This window comes from Triticum dicoccoides, chromosome 1B, assembly GCF_002162155.2.
Source record: "Triticum dicoccoides isolate Atlit2015 ecotype Zavitan chromosome 1B, WEW_v2.0, whole genome shotgun sequence".
Classification (NCBI taxonomy): Eukaryota; Viridiplantae; Streptophyta; class Magnoliopsida; order Poales; family Poaceae; genus Triticum; species Triticum dicoccoides.
This window is the reverse complement of record NC_041381.1, coordinates 96,139,012-96,152,324: the sequence shown is the minus strand read 5'-3', so window position 1 is coordinate 96,152,324 and position 13,313 is coordinate 96,139,012. Positions and strand designations below refer to the sequence as shown.

The 13,313-nt window shown below is 48.3% G+C and overlaps 1 protein-coding gene across 1 annotated transcript; it reads left to right on the top strand.

The window, feature by feature from the left end:
• Positions 1 to 1,201: 1,201 nt before the first annotated feature.
• LOC119301850 lies at positions 1,202 to 2,308 on the top strand. The gene is made up of 2 exons (XM_037578824.1): positions 1,202 to 1,893; positions 2,008 to 2,308. The coding sequence occupies exon 1, from the start codon at positions 1,230 to 1,232 to the stop codon at positions 1,878 to 1,880; it is 651 nt and encodes a 216-aa protein (XP_037434721.1). The 5' UTR covers positions 1,202 to 1,229; the 3' UTR covers positions 1,881 to 1,893; positions 2,008 to 2,308.
• The last annotated feature ends 11,005 nt before the right edge of the window (positions 2,309 to 13,313 follow it).

Below are 13,313 nucleotides of genomic sequence, written 5' to 3'. Positions count from 1 at the left end.
TCTTCCCATCGCCTCACCCCTAAACCCCAACCAAACCCCTCCCTCTCCGTCGCCGTCCGTCTCCACAGACCTCCTTCGTCCCCGTCCGCGGTCGTCTCCGGTAAGGGCAACCCCTTCTCCCTTTCCACAAGAGGCGAGGCGAGGCGAAGACGCGCGCGCTGATGGTTTCTTGCCGCTGCTTGTTTACAGGGTGGGTGGTGACCATGGCGCCTGCTACTCTGTCGCCGGAGGAAGGAGCGGCCGCCAAGAACATCGACGCGGGGCACGGGAGCGACGCGGGAACCTCGGCGAGGAGGCTACGGTCCTTGCACCCGGACGTGGCGGAGTTGCTCCAGCGAACCCGTGACCGGCGGACCAGGAAGAAGGCCTCGCCGACGGCGCGCGTGGCCAAGGGCGGGGAGGAGCTGAGGCGCGCTCGGTACGACTAAGTGTTCGAGCGCGAGGAGGAGGACGAGGCGGGGCTCCCGGCGCCGCCGCGGCTGGTGTGGGCCAAGGTGAGGGGCTACCACTGGTGGCCGGCGCAGGTGTTCGACCCGGCGGACGCGTCGGCGCTGGCGCTCGGGGAGCGCCGGAGGCGCGGCGCCGCCCTGGTCGCCAACTTCTGGGAGCGGACGTTCGCGTGGGAGGCCGACCCGGCGGCGCTCCGCCCGTTCCGCGAGGGGTTCCCGCGCTTCGCCGCCGTCGACCGTGCCCACGTCCCGCGCTGGGGCGCCCGCAAGACCATGTCCCCGTTCGCCTCCGCCGTGGACGCCGCGCTGGGCGAGGTCGCGCGCCGCGTCGACTTCGGCCTGTCCTGCGACTGCGCCATCAGCCGCGCCGTCGCCAAGAGGCAGGTGGTCGACAACGCCGGCGTCCGGGAGGGCGCGCAGGGGGCCGTGGTGGACACCGCCTTCGCCAGGGACGCGTTCCGCGGCGACGCGTTCGTCGAGTACCTCTCCGCGCTCGCCGTCGCGCCGCTCGCCGGGGCCGACAGGCTCGAGCTCACCGTCGCCACGGCGCAGCTCAGGGCCTTCACCCGGTGGAGGGGCACCAGGGGCCTCCCCGTGTACACCGTTTGCTACGGCATCCGCGACATTGCCGATGGCGCCATGGGGACCACGCCGGCACGCCGTGGCCGCGCCAGCGCCACTGCCAAGAGGGGACGGCCAAGGGGCGACAGTGCCGATGGCAAATGGAAGGACTCAAGGTGCGTCAACTGCGGCAGAGCAAGAGAGAGCGTGGAAGACGCCATGGAGCTGGGGAACTACGAGCCAACCCCACAGCCCCTGTCGCACAAGGCGACCACAAAGATGGGGAAGCTCATGCGCAGGGCCGCACGGCGGATGTCGCTGTCGCCGCCGGTGACCCGCAGAGCCGACCGTGCCACGCCCACGCCCACTCCTCCGGTGAACGCTGGTGTGGGGATGGCAAGGTGCACAAGGGCCGCTGCTGCCGATCATGCCGCTCAGCTGCATGACGTCCCTGTCACCACCGCTGCTCCTCCTCCGGCGAAGCCGCAGAACAAGGACGAGCAGCCCCAGCTGACCGGGCTGCTGCTGAACTTCACCGGCCCCAACGCCGTCCCTCCGGCGACCGACCTCGTCGAGATCTTCAGCCGGTTCGGGCCTGTGGTGGAGGCCAGGCCGGAAGGCTTCTCCGTCGCCGTGGTGATCTTCGAGAGCAGCCTGGATGCCGCGGCGGCGTTCGCGGGCACGGCCAAGATCGGCGCCCTCAGCCCCAACCTCATCAGCTTCCGCCTCGCCTACTCGCTGTCCGCTCCCGCCGCGCAGGTCGATGATTCTCCACAGAGCCCCATGAACGCCGATGAGATGGATCACCTGCTTGATGAGGCTGAGGGAATGGATCTCCTGGACCTCCTGGCAGTCGAAGCTCTTCACTAGCTGGCTCGCTCAGGTTTCTGCTGCTCATCCCTGACAATGTAGTCTTCTTCTTGTCTGCATCATGACACATTGTAGCACTTCCTGTTCTTGTGTTACTCAATGCCAATGCTGTTTATCTCTTTTGCAGGCTATTTTGGATATGAGAAGGCAATGGAAGAGTTTACATGTTCAAATCAAGCAAGGAATTTTTGGATCACTAGGTGATGATAACCTGTAGCAGGAAACATAGTTCAGGAAGTAGTCAGTTGTGTTGCATCCATGTGGGGTGGTGACGTAGTAGCATCACACATCAGTTTCATCTTTTTGGCCTGTCTTCTACTACAAACTGTTGTTTCACTTACGGCATGTTTAGTGAGTTATCTGTGGTGCAAAGACATCTAAGCCGATGATGATTCATATCCTATCTATCCATTTGGACCGTTGATGTATTGCCTGCATTATAAGCTGGGTCATTCGAGCTAAAACTTGTAGCAGAAAGTTGTTTCCATGTTGTGTTCAATTTTTGTCTCAGATGATTACAGCAATCCATGCGTTTAGACAAATGTTATCCATATTACAAGCCTTGGTATTGGTGTATCAGCAGTAATCCAGAGTATTGGTCGTTTTTTTTCTTTGCCATGAGCTCCTCGGATGTTATTTGACCATGAAAATTTGAATGCACCTGACGGTCTTGGATTCCAGTTATTTTGTTTTTAACTATTGTTTTTGAATTCACTGTCCATGGGCATGTGTGGATGAGCCTCGGCAATTCGTATCATGTTGATATTAATGTATTACCCTATGTAAAAAAGAACTGATATAACATCAACAATTTTGGAGTCACACATTATCATTTCAATAACCTTTGATTATCAAACATCATTAATACATCCATAGTATTGGGGCCGTCAAGGTATTACGTTACAAACTCCTTGACCGCTGCAGTAGCAAATCTAATCATGGCCTTGAGGCATGTGCTCACAGACACCCGGAGATACTCATCCCACTAGTCTAGGGCACAGAAGCATCCTAGTAGCAGCCGTGCACTTCTGGAGACCGGAGAACTCAATGTGGCCAATGGCGTCCCTCTTTAGCTTGAAGTAAGCATCGTAGGCCCTCACACCTTCCATGATGCATAAGAGTAATGGTTTTCCCATCTAATGTCAGCGCTAGTGGTTGAATAGTGCATTGGGGGCAAATTAGTCCTTATGGGATCAACATTGCCAACTTGCATGCCGATGATTTAGCACTCGGTGTCTCTTTGTTAAACCCTCGAAGTTGAGAACATGTTTTGTTTCTTCAGTAATTGCCATTAGCATCGCTATTTCATTCTCATCTTGGTCATCATTAGACAAAGACAGATTCATGAACTCGGCATAGAAGTAGTCCTCATTTGAATCCATTGCGCTTACTTCAAAGTAAATGAAAGAATGTAAAAAAATTCCACTATAGCATTTGACCGAACACTTATCGGGTGCAGTGTCCGCCATGGACGGTGTTGGCAGGAGCGAAGAGTGTCTGGGTGGCAACTGGGTCCGAAGGAGTATGACGGTGGCATAGACCTAGGCGGGAAGGCGGTTGGGTTGGCCGGCGGAGGTCTGGCAAGGCTTGGGAGGCGTCTCAGGTGTTGGTACGATAGTGGCAGGCTCCAAGGGCGTAGATAGAGAGCGGAGGAGGGCCGGATCATGAAAGACTTGGGCTCCTAATGGGGATTTGGGTAGGACAACGATGTTGTAGGGGGTGGGGGGAATGTGGTTACACGGTTACCGAAAAATATCAAGCGGATATTATTTAAAATGTTTAAACAAAATTCAGTTTCAAATTTATTTGAGCTAGCTATTGATTGTCACGAATTCGCTAGTGTTGGCATGGTTGTCTTCAAGCTATTCATTAAATACTAAGGTGGTGAGTTTGTCCCTGCATGGGCGGATTACTTTTACAATGCGGTATATATTGTATGCCCAAACTCAGTGCAAAAAGTATGCAACACCCTAAGGTTTGCATACTTAGGACGGTTGCACTAGCCAGCAGAACATAGTTGCTTCTATGTCATATCAGCGTTTCATTCCAAATGTCAGGACCGTGCGTTTTGGAGGGTGATTTGGTGAGGTCAACTTGCAGTATGTAACAATTGAGTTCCGATGAGTTTGAAGATGGCACCATTGGCCCAACAGAAATTTTCTCCCTAGAAGCTTACTTGGCACAACAGAATACTGTCAACAACTTTGCTACACAAATAGCTACAGATATTCATAACGCACTAGGAGCTCTAAGTACTAGACGTCGGTCAGCCCCTGGGACATATATTCATAGGAAGGGAGAATTTTACAATGAACTTCTCATAGAAGATTACTTTTGTGATAATCCTACCTATCCTGGTTACTACCTCCGTAGAAGGTTCCGTATGAGAAAAACCCTCTTTCTACGCGTTGTTCAAGCTCTTGGTGAGTGGTCTTCCTACTTCACTCCAAGGGTAGATGCCCTAGGTTGTCCTGGCCTACCATCTTTACATAAGTGCACAGCAGGTGCAACACCCCGAGAATCATGCTACAATAATCTCTCCCTAATGGTGGCCATGTCATCATGATTACTATACTAATTGCCACTTACCTAAAAATCAAAGTCAAATAATTAAATTTCAAATAGTAAAATAAAAATGTAGGCCAGGTTGAAAATATTCCCTAACTATTTGTCATGAATTATCCAACATATTTTGATTTAATAAAATGTCCCTAACCTATAAAATAGAGTAAGCAACAATTAAATTGACCGTCTCAATTTAAATAAATATCTAACCTTTTCAAAATAAGTTGTAATTTTGTGTGCTGCCTTAAAATGTTGCCTAGTATTTATGTGCTAAATGGCACATTTAACAAAGTTCATTTGTTAGCTAAAATAAATACAAAACAGAGATAAAATAGATAACAAAAAAGGAAAAGGAAAAACGAAAATAAGCTATTGTTGGACTGGGCCTCTAAGTGAACAGGGGAGGCCCAGCCCAACCGGGTTGTCTCCCACCTCCTGCTACGGAAGCAGGGGAGGCCGTGGCGGCCATCCCGCGGCCATCCCCCGACCCTCCCTAAGGATAAGAGCAACGCCCAGCCCCCCCTCTCTCTCGGACGAACCCTAATTCCCCTTTCCCCCTCGCGCTCTGGATCGAGCCGTGCCAACACTGCATCGCCGTGCTGCCGTCACTACCCACTACAAGAAATATGCTTAATTGTGACCTTCTCTAACAACCCTGGGTTCAATAGTCATAAATCTATGACCATTTTGAACCAATTGGTCGTACGCTGTGTGGGAGGGTCCAAATGCTAAAACATAACGACAATTTTGATTAAAAAGGTCGTAGCTTTCTACATGAAATGGTCATAAGCAAAAAACAGTGGTTTACTTCACTATTAGTACTCGATTACAACCAATCTAGATGGTCATGTCTGCTAATTTGTAATGCCTGCAATGACCAGGCGTCCACCTCAGCAATTTTGCCTGTGTGTCATGTCCATGTGTCTGCCACCCAAGCAGTTTTATCTATGTGTCATGTCCATGTGTCAATTTCCGTTTACATTTCTCTATGACAGGTGGGACCCACCACAAAACTGACATGCAGGACCCACCATCGACATGACACGTGGGCTCACCAAACTGACATGCCGGACCCACCATCAACATGACATGTGGGCCCACCAAGCTGACATGCAAGACCCGCCCAAATGTGAGACGGACAAGTGACCTGACGAGCGCTACTGTAAAACTGAAAAAAAACATGCGTGTACCAAAGAAAAACTTAAATGCGCATCCCAAAGAGGGATTCGAACCCGGGACCTACCTGCACGAACCTACTCCCTCCGTCCAGAAATACTTGTCATCAAAATTGATAAAAGGGGATGTATCTAGATGTACGACCATGCCACCATATTACTTGTCATTCGAAACTGCACTCGCCTTATTTTATAATTTTTTTTGAGGAAGCCTTATTTTATAAATACCCTTGTTTCCTGGACTTGGGCTTCGGTCATCGGAAGCATTCCCTTTTTTTTCTTTTAACTTTGTGGTCCGCCGAGTGGGCCAACGGCCCATAGCCTATTAAAAGGTATTTTAAGTTGGAACACGTGTGGTTTCATTTTCTGTTTTTATTTCTTTCAAATAATTCGTGATTTTAAAAAGATCAATTGTTTTTTAAAAATGATTTTTGGTAAAATGTTCCTGAATAATAGTACTTCTTGGTTTAAAAAATGTTCATGATTTTGAAAAAATGTTAGCATACTGAAATAATGTTCGTGAATTCGAAATAAAATTATGTGAAATAAAAAAGGTTCATGATATTTTCTTAAAATATCCACAAAAATAATCATGAATTTCAAAATATGTTGATCGATTGAAAAAATGTATTCATCGAAAGTCTTCATAATTTCTTCACAAACTATTTCCATTTTGTTTCTTCAGTTTTGTCAGTTTCGTCAGTAGTTTCAGGTTGTTTTCTGTCAACGAGTTTAGCTCGAGTTAGTTAGCGCCAAGAGCGAGTCTAGCGCCCCCTCTGATCGCTCGTGGGATGGCACGAGTGCCATGATCGGTTTACTTGAACTGTTTGGTTCGCGACTTCGCAATTTGATATCACTGATGCACATTGGAAGAAAATCTCACATCACACAAGATTAGAGAATTGGAATGCTTTTTGTTTTATTTGCTTCAAGTATATTTCCAGTAGTACATCACAACACGGAGCTGTTTGTTTGTATTACTGCATCACGTACACATGTAAGATCAGTATGGAAGGCTGATTTGATTTGATTCAGATGTGACATCTCTGTCTGCACTTTCAGACTATTTTCCACTTGAGTAAGTCAGCTTCAGAGTTTCAGCAAAACTCGGATGTAGAAGTTTTATTTATCAGTTATATAAATGTTATTGAAGTCATTATTTACCAGTTTGCTGCATACAATCCATGAAGGTGGATTTATTATATTTTACTGTGTTATCGCCATTAGAACAGATCTACAAACTCCTAAGTTTGAGCTGTTTATTCTCACTGATCAATGTGTATGCATGGTCTTACTGTAGCTCTAGAAGAAGGAAGTGAAGTAACGATGAAGCTTCAGGTGGCAAGAGTTATAAAATGTAATAATTTGGAGGTGCAAATTTTTGTTCTGAAGCTAGAAAAGAAGTTGTAATCCGCCAACGCATTGGAGGTGCAAATTTTTTATTTTTAGAAAAGTCCAATTGTTGGGACACAGATGTAATCCGTCAACGCATTGGTGTCAAGATATGTGTGTGTGTGTGAACTTTATTTACTGACACCATGTTTTTCTGGGATTTTTTTAAGAAAAAGGTGCTCTGGGTAATTGTAGTTCAAGGCACTGATTTATAGTATTGCCATATAATCTATGTAATTTTGATGTCGATGCTTATTTTGTTAGCTACCTTTGACGGGTATACTTTAGAACTCTGGGATGATGATTGCAAGCCCAAGCATAACCGTATGAATTAGGAGTTTCTGTACATAGAAGATGTAACTGAAACTCATCAAGCAACTACCAGAAAAATGATAAAATAAAAAATGGCGCGGCATGGCGCGCATTTCCTTCTCGTTATAATTAAATTTCCAAGATCATAATAAATTCATATTAACTCGGAAATAACATTTTTTTTGCGTATAATATATCAAATTGTTCACAAATAACATTTTTTTTTGTATCCTTCTAGTTATATTTAAACTACCATTTATTTTATTTTTTCAATTTCTTATGCCGGGTTCAAAATGCAATCAAAAATCCGGATGAGGAGGGGAACTTATGGAATTATGTTGTTCTTGATGAGGCACATTTTCAAGATGATAAGAGGTGACTTCTACAATGATGCCGATGGCGATGATGAGGGGAACTTATGGAATTATGTTGTTCTTGATGACACACATTTTATCAAAAAGCCCGACACATAGATTCCAACGAATATCTGAAATAAAATGTGTCCAAAAGTCTTGGGTGATAGGGATGAGTAATTATCTTGCCCTCTAACGTGTGGTCCAATTTTCCAACAAAGTTTGGTAGTTTTTTCACAAAAAATTCCATTTTGGCACTCAAAACATGAAAATACTTCTTTTGTGCAAAGAAAATCGGCATTACAAATTGTGATTTAATAATGAACCAATAATATGTGAATTCACTCGATTAGAGGTCAAATTTTCATAAAAATATGACTTAATTATAGGTCAGATTTTTAGCTCCAAATCTCCTCCCGCTACTATCGAAACCTTTCCCGCTCCACATACGAGGGTATTTTTGTCACAACAGAACACAGCCACACGCCCACACCGTACGATATGAGGGTATTTTTAGCAAATAATTCAGCCGCACCGCACCATACCACTACCCCCATCTAAACATTTTCCCCAAACTCCTCCCTCCCCTCGAACCCTAGCCGCCCCTGCCCTCCCCTCAAACCCTAGCCGCCCTTGCGAGTCGAGGCCAATCCAACGCGCTCAGGGCATCTCCAGCCGTTGGCCCCCCAGGGGGCGTCTAAAAGCTCCGCCTGGGGGTGAGCCGGCGCAAAAAATGGCCCTGGGGCGAGTCGGTCCCCAGCCGTCGGCCCCCAGGGCCGTCCCCAGGCGCGTATTAAAAAAAAGGACCGTTCGGTGAAGTTATGATAAAAAGTAGTTAAATTTCGGCTAAACATGGCAAATTTCAGCGAAATTCGCGCATTTTCATTACATTAAGCTAATCTAAAAAAGAAAGGGGCTGAAGTCGTCGCCGTCATCGTCGTCGTCAGCCTTCTCCTCCTGGACGCGGGCGCCCCTGATGGACCCGGCGTCGCCATGGCGGACTGGCGGCGGCGCGTCGTCGTCGTCGTCGTCGCATAGGACGACGACCCCGTCTTCATCGCGGCCGCGTCGGCGCTCCTCGAAGCGGCGCAGGGCGGCGCGCTAGCGCTCCTTCACCTTCTCCTGGCGCGCCTTCTCCATCGCAATGGAGTCCTGGCGCGCCCATTCTAGGGCCGCGTCGTCGTCGTCGAACTCCGCCTTCACTGGCGCCAGCCCCGGCTCCGTCTTCACCGACGCCAGCCCCGGCTCCGTCTTTGGCTTGACGAAGCGCGGAGGAGCCGACGAGGAGGAGGCGCGCCGACCGCCCTCGTTGATAACGATGCCGGTGCTGCGAGTGCGCCGGCCGAGCGGCGACTCCGCCGCGGGCTCGGCCTTGACGCCGAGCAGGGCCGGAGTGCCGGAGGAGTGCGATGAGGATCAGGAGGAGGAAGAGGAGGAGGAGGACCCGAACCTCCTTGGCGCCCATGGCCCGACGCGTCGGCGCTGCGCCGGGGGGTACGCCAACGGCGGGTCGTTGCCGCCCTCGAGGGACGTGAGCACGCCCTCGAGTGTGCGGCCGGGACGCCCCACCAGACATGGCGCCCCTCGCTGTTCTACCGGCCGCCGACCACCGGCGCGCCGTTGGTGGACGCCAATCGCTGCTGCTGGCGGCGCTCGAAATACGCCGCCCAGGCCGCGTGGTTGTCGGCGGCGTACTGGGGGAGGGAAAGTTGGTCGTCGGTGAGAGACGCGCGCACGATCGCGATCTCCTCGGCGAAGTACTTCAGCTTCGCCACGGCGTCGGGCAACGGGGGAATGGGCACTCCCCCGACGCTGAGTCTCCACCCCGTTGGCCCGGCGCGCATGTCCGGCGGCGCCGGGATGTTCGCCTGGAACAGGAGCCAGGACTCCTATTCGCGGAGCGAACGGCGGCCGAAGCCGTTGGCCGCCGCCTCATCTTCGGGCAAGCGTTTTGCCATGGTGACGGCGGGGCTGGGCGGGCTCGGGAGAGGCTGGACGGCGGCGCACGGGAGAGGCAGGGAGAGGGAGGGGCTGAACGGCGGCGAGGGGCGGGGCTGGTGTGGGCACAGGCGAGTGGAGGCCGCCGGCTTTTATAGCCGGGCCGCGCTCGCTTGGGGAGGCCTTCCTGGGGCGCGGCTGGAGCTCCCGGTGGGGCGGCGCCACCAGCGGCCGGTCCAGCAATCGGTGGGGCGGCGTGAGCAGTGGCCGGTCCAACCATCGGCGGGGCGGTGTGACCTTGACCTCTCCAGGTACGGGCCTCTGGCGCCTGTGCTTCCCTGCTCCGGTGGTGCTTCCCCGCTCCGGCTCACCGAACCCAACAGCACACTCCACCACCACATCTCTCTCTCTCTCTGCACCACCACACTCCACCGTTTCTCACTGTGTTTTTTATGTTGTAGTGAAGGTTGCAGAGGTGAAGTGGGTGCCGTTCAGCCATCCTCTCACGACCATCCTCACGGAGGTGCCCAAGTACAAGCACACCATCCTCTCCTTCCTCCCCCAGGTAACTTCATCTTCTGCTTCAGTCTGTAAATGGAGTCACTTCATCTTCATCCCATAACTTGCTGCTTTTACTGAAGAAAAGTGGTGTTGCGGGAGCCTAGATAGCTCTGCAATAGTAGACTCGTGATATTACGTGACCACGCAGCTCTAGTTCTGCAAGTCCCCATTGAAAATTCCAAATTAACATCAGTTCTGCACTGGCTATTAATTTAAATATTTAATCCTATTGCCACACTTAATTTCTGGAAATTTCATGAACTGAACAACTGAACTTTAAATGTATTTTGTTTTGCACTTGCTCTCAACTGAACTTTAAATGTGTAGGCTACAGCTTGTGTGTGACTGATGTCGATGACAAGTACTGAAGTGCTTGTGTCTAGATACTATTATATGTGCAACTATTTATCTACCTTTCAAAGCATCTGCCCACTTTATATTTTTAACTTGTAATTGCTATGATGCTCCCTAGGCCATTAACTCGTCCAGCAAGCAAGGCAAGTAAACCAGGCAACAACCAAGCTGACTAGCACCATTCCAATTCCCGTGAGATCCACTGACCAAGATGACAAGGAGCAAGAAACTTGCAGGTATACAACTTGTTTGTTTAGTGTGTTGTTTGGTTTTCTATGGACGTGAATTGTGCTTTGTATAGTTTCATGCCTAGCTAATGTTTGTAACCTATTAACCGAAATTTACGTCTTCTAGGATTGCTAATAGTTCGCTCCTGATATGTACTCTGTATAAAAAACAAAATAAAATAGTTCGCTCCTGATTTGTATTTGTATTCTAGGATTGCTAAGAAACTCGCAGCTCAGTTTTTTGTGTTGTCTTGCTTCTCCTATGCATTTCAACCATTCAGTCTTACAATTTTATTTTTGTTCATGTAAAGAAGCACCAACTACTGAATACGAGAAGATTAGGGCTAAAAATATGACGAGGAACAACTGCATATTCCAATCAATTGGCATCGATGCATTAGGTATGATGGTTAGGAACTCAAATCAAATGGAGCAAGGTAGTGCCATAACCGATGGGGACTCAGCTTCTGCCATAACACAACAAGGCTCAAGCTCTGAGTACAGTCCTGACGATGAGGTCATTGAGGAGGATGAGGTTGATGATATTGTAGTGGAGAAAGAAGATAAGGTGCTAATTCCACCTTTGTTTTTGAGGGATGGGGGCCATTTGTATGCTGTACGTGCTTCCGTGCTTTTACTAGTTCTGGAAATACATTTATTTGCATGGGATCTAATAGTTGTCTTTTTTTTTATAATGCTTTGAAGGTTTCTAAGAAGGCAAGGAAGTCGATCAATAAAAAGACTAAGAAGAGTTCTGATAAACCTTCTGAGATGGCTCCAGGAAAAACAAGGGTGATTGCTCCAGCCTCAGGAGGCTCAAAGAGCGTGCTACCTGGTTTGAACTTGGATGAACATGAATCAGCTCGAGTCACTAGGCAGAAAACAAAGCTGTCTCTAACCAACCATGAAGAAAGCCTCGTGCAAATGGATGTAGGAAGCCCAGCAAATGTGGATGAAGGAAGCCTCCATGTGCATGTGGATGTAAGAAGCTCGATGCACGAAGATGAAAGAAGCCTGATGCATGGGGGTGAAGTAAGCCTGATGCAGATGGGTGAAAGAAGCCATGTCCCACCTACTCTGTGCACAAATCAGCCAATTGAAGTTCCCGATTTCTCTAAACAACAACTTGACCAACAACGGAAAAATGGACGTTGAAGGCAAGTAATAATAACACATGATCAGTTATGAAATCATGAAATGCAAACTTGATTTATATTAACTGTATGAATGTATTTTTTTCAGCTACTCCTATTGTGGATAAGTGCAGAATGGGAAAGGGCTTGAAAGACTCACTAAAGAGTTAGGCTCTAAGATTATCATCCAAGTGGCTGACGAGAAGAAACGCCCGGACAAACCAGCACAGGCTGCAAAGCTTGCATCCTAGGGTGGGGTCGCTGCGAGCCACCATCTACCACTCCTTCCCCACTTCAAGGAGTACAAGGCCAATGAGCATCATATCGGCTATTTCATTGGGATCGTTGTATGTTTATTCTTTCTTGGCCAATTCTGATTATTTCTGTTCACTTGTTATATCATTCTAAATTGCGTCCTTGCATTATATGTTATGTACTCAGATCAATTTTGATATGGACACCCGTTCAGATGCCGTGAAGTATGCATGCACTGACATTCTCAAGACCGCGTTGAAGAATAGGCGCCACCATCTCAAGAAGAAGCATTTTGACAATGTACCAGCCAATCTAGTCAAATCTCCTGATAAGGATGTGACAAATGCGGAGTGGCAAAGGCTGGTCAAGATGTGGTCTACCCCAAGACACAAGGTATTCATACTGTAGTTCTAACTTGAGAAGGATTTCATTGTGTTTATGTTTACCATTGTGCTTGTTTTATCTTGCCATGTTCATACGGTAGATATTTAGTTGGTATAATAATGCGCTGATTGTCATCATACTTGGTCATTGAACAGACTCAGAAAAACACATGATGTTTGAAGATAGATATGTTTGTCTTTATCTCTACCTTTCTTTACTAAACATCAGTTGTGCTGCTGGGAGAGATGATGATGACATTGATTTGCATGCTATTATGGCTGCATACAGTTTTGAACTGCAACTTGGATTGCAATCTTTAGGAGCCTTTAGGGCATATTCAATGATGAACGCTTGTTGAGGTGCTTACACAGTGGAAAAAAAGTATTTTTACCTAACGCCTGTGTAGGAGTCCATCCCTCCAACGCCAGGAGCAGTCTATATATGCCTCATTGATTAAAAAATGAAAATGAAAACAGAAGCGTTCATTCTCCACAACGCTGGTAATGAAGCGCCCATGTTGAAAACTAGAGCAGGCTCTTAGAAATTGTACTATTTTGTAGCGTCTAGGATAGCGCCGACGCCTAGTTACTTTGCATCGAGTGGAAAAAACGCTGGAGCGCTCGACGCTTTCCACGACATCAATGCAAGCGAGATTCCTCGTCTTGGGTGGGAATCGGGCATAACGGGCGGGAAATCAACCCTGTCATTGATTGTTAGTGTCCGCATTGTAAATGCCTTTATGGTTGCTCCATTAATTCTCATGTTTCTTTTTCCATGGTAGGAA

What these genes read in the sequence shown, in the direction of transcription:
- LOC119301850 (XM_037578824.1), top strand. Translation starts at nt 1,230, where the DNA reads ATGGAGCTGGGGAACTACGAGCCAACCCCACAGCCCCTGTCGCACAAG.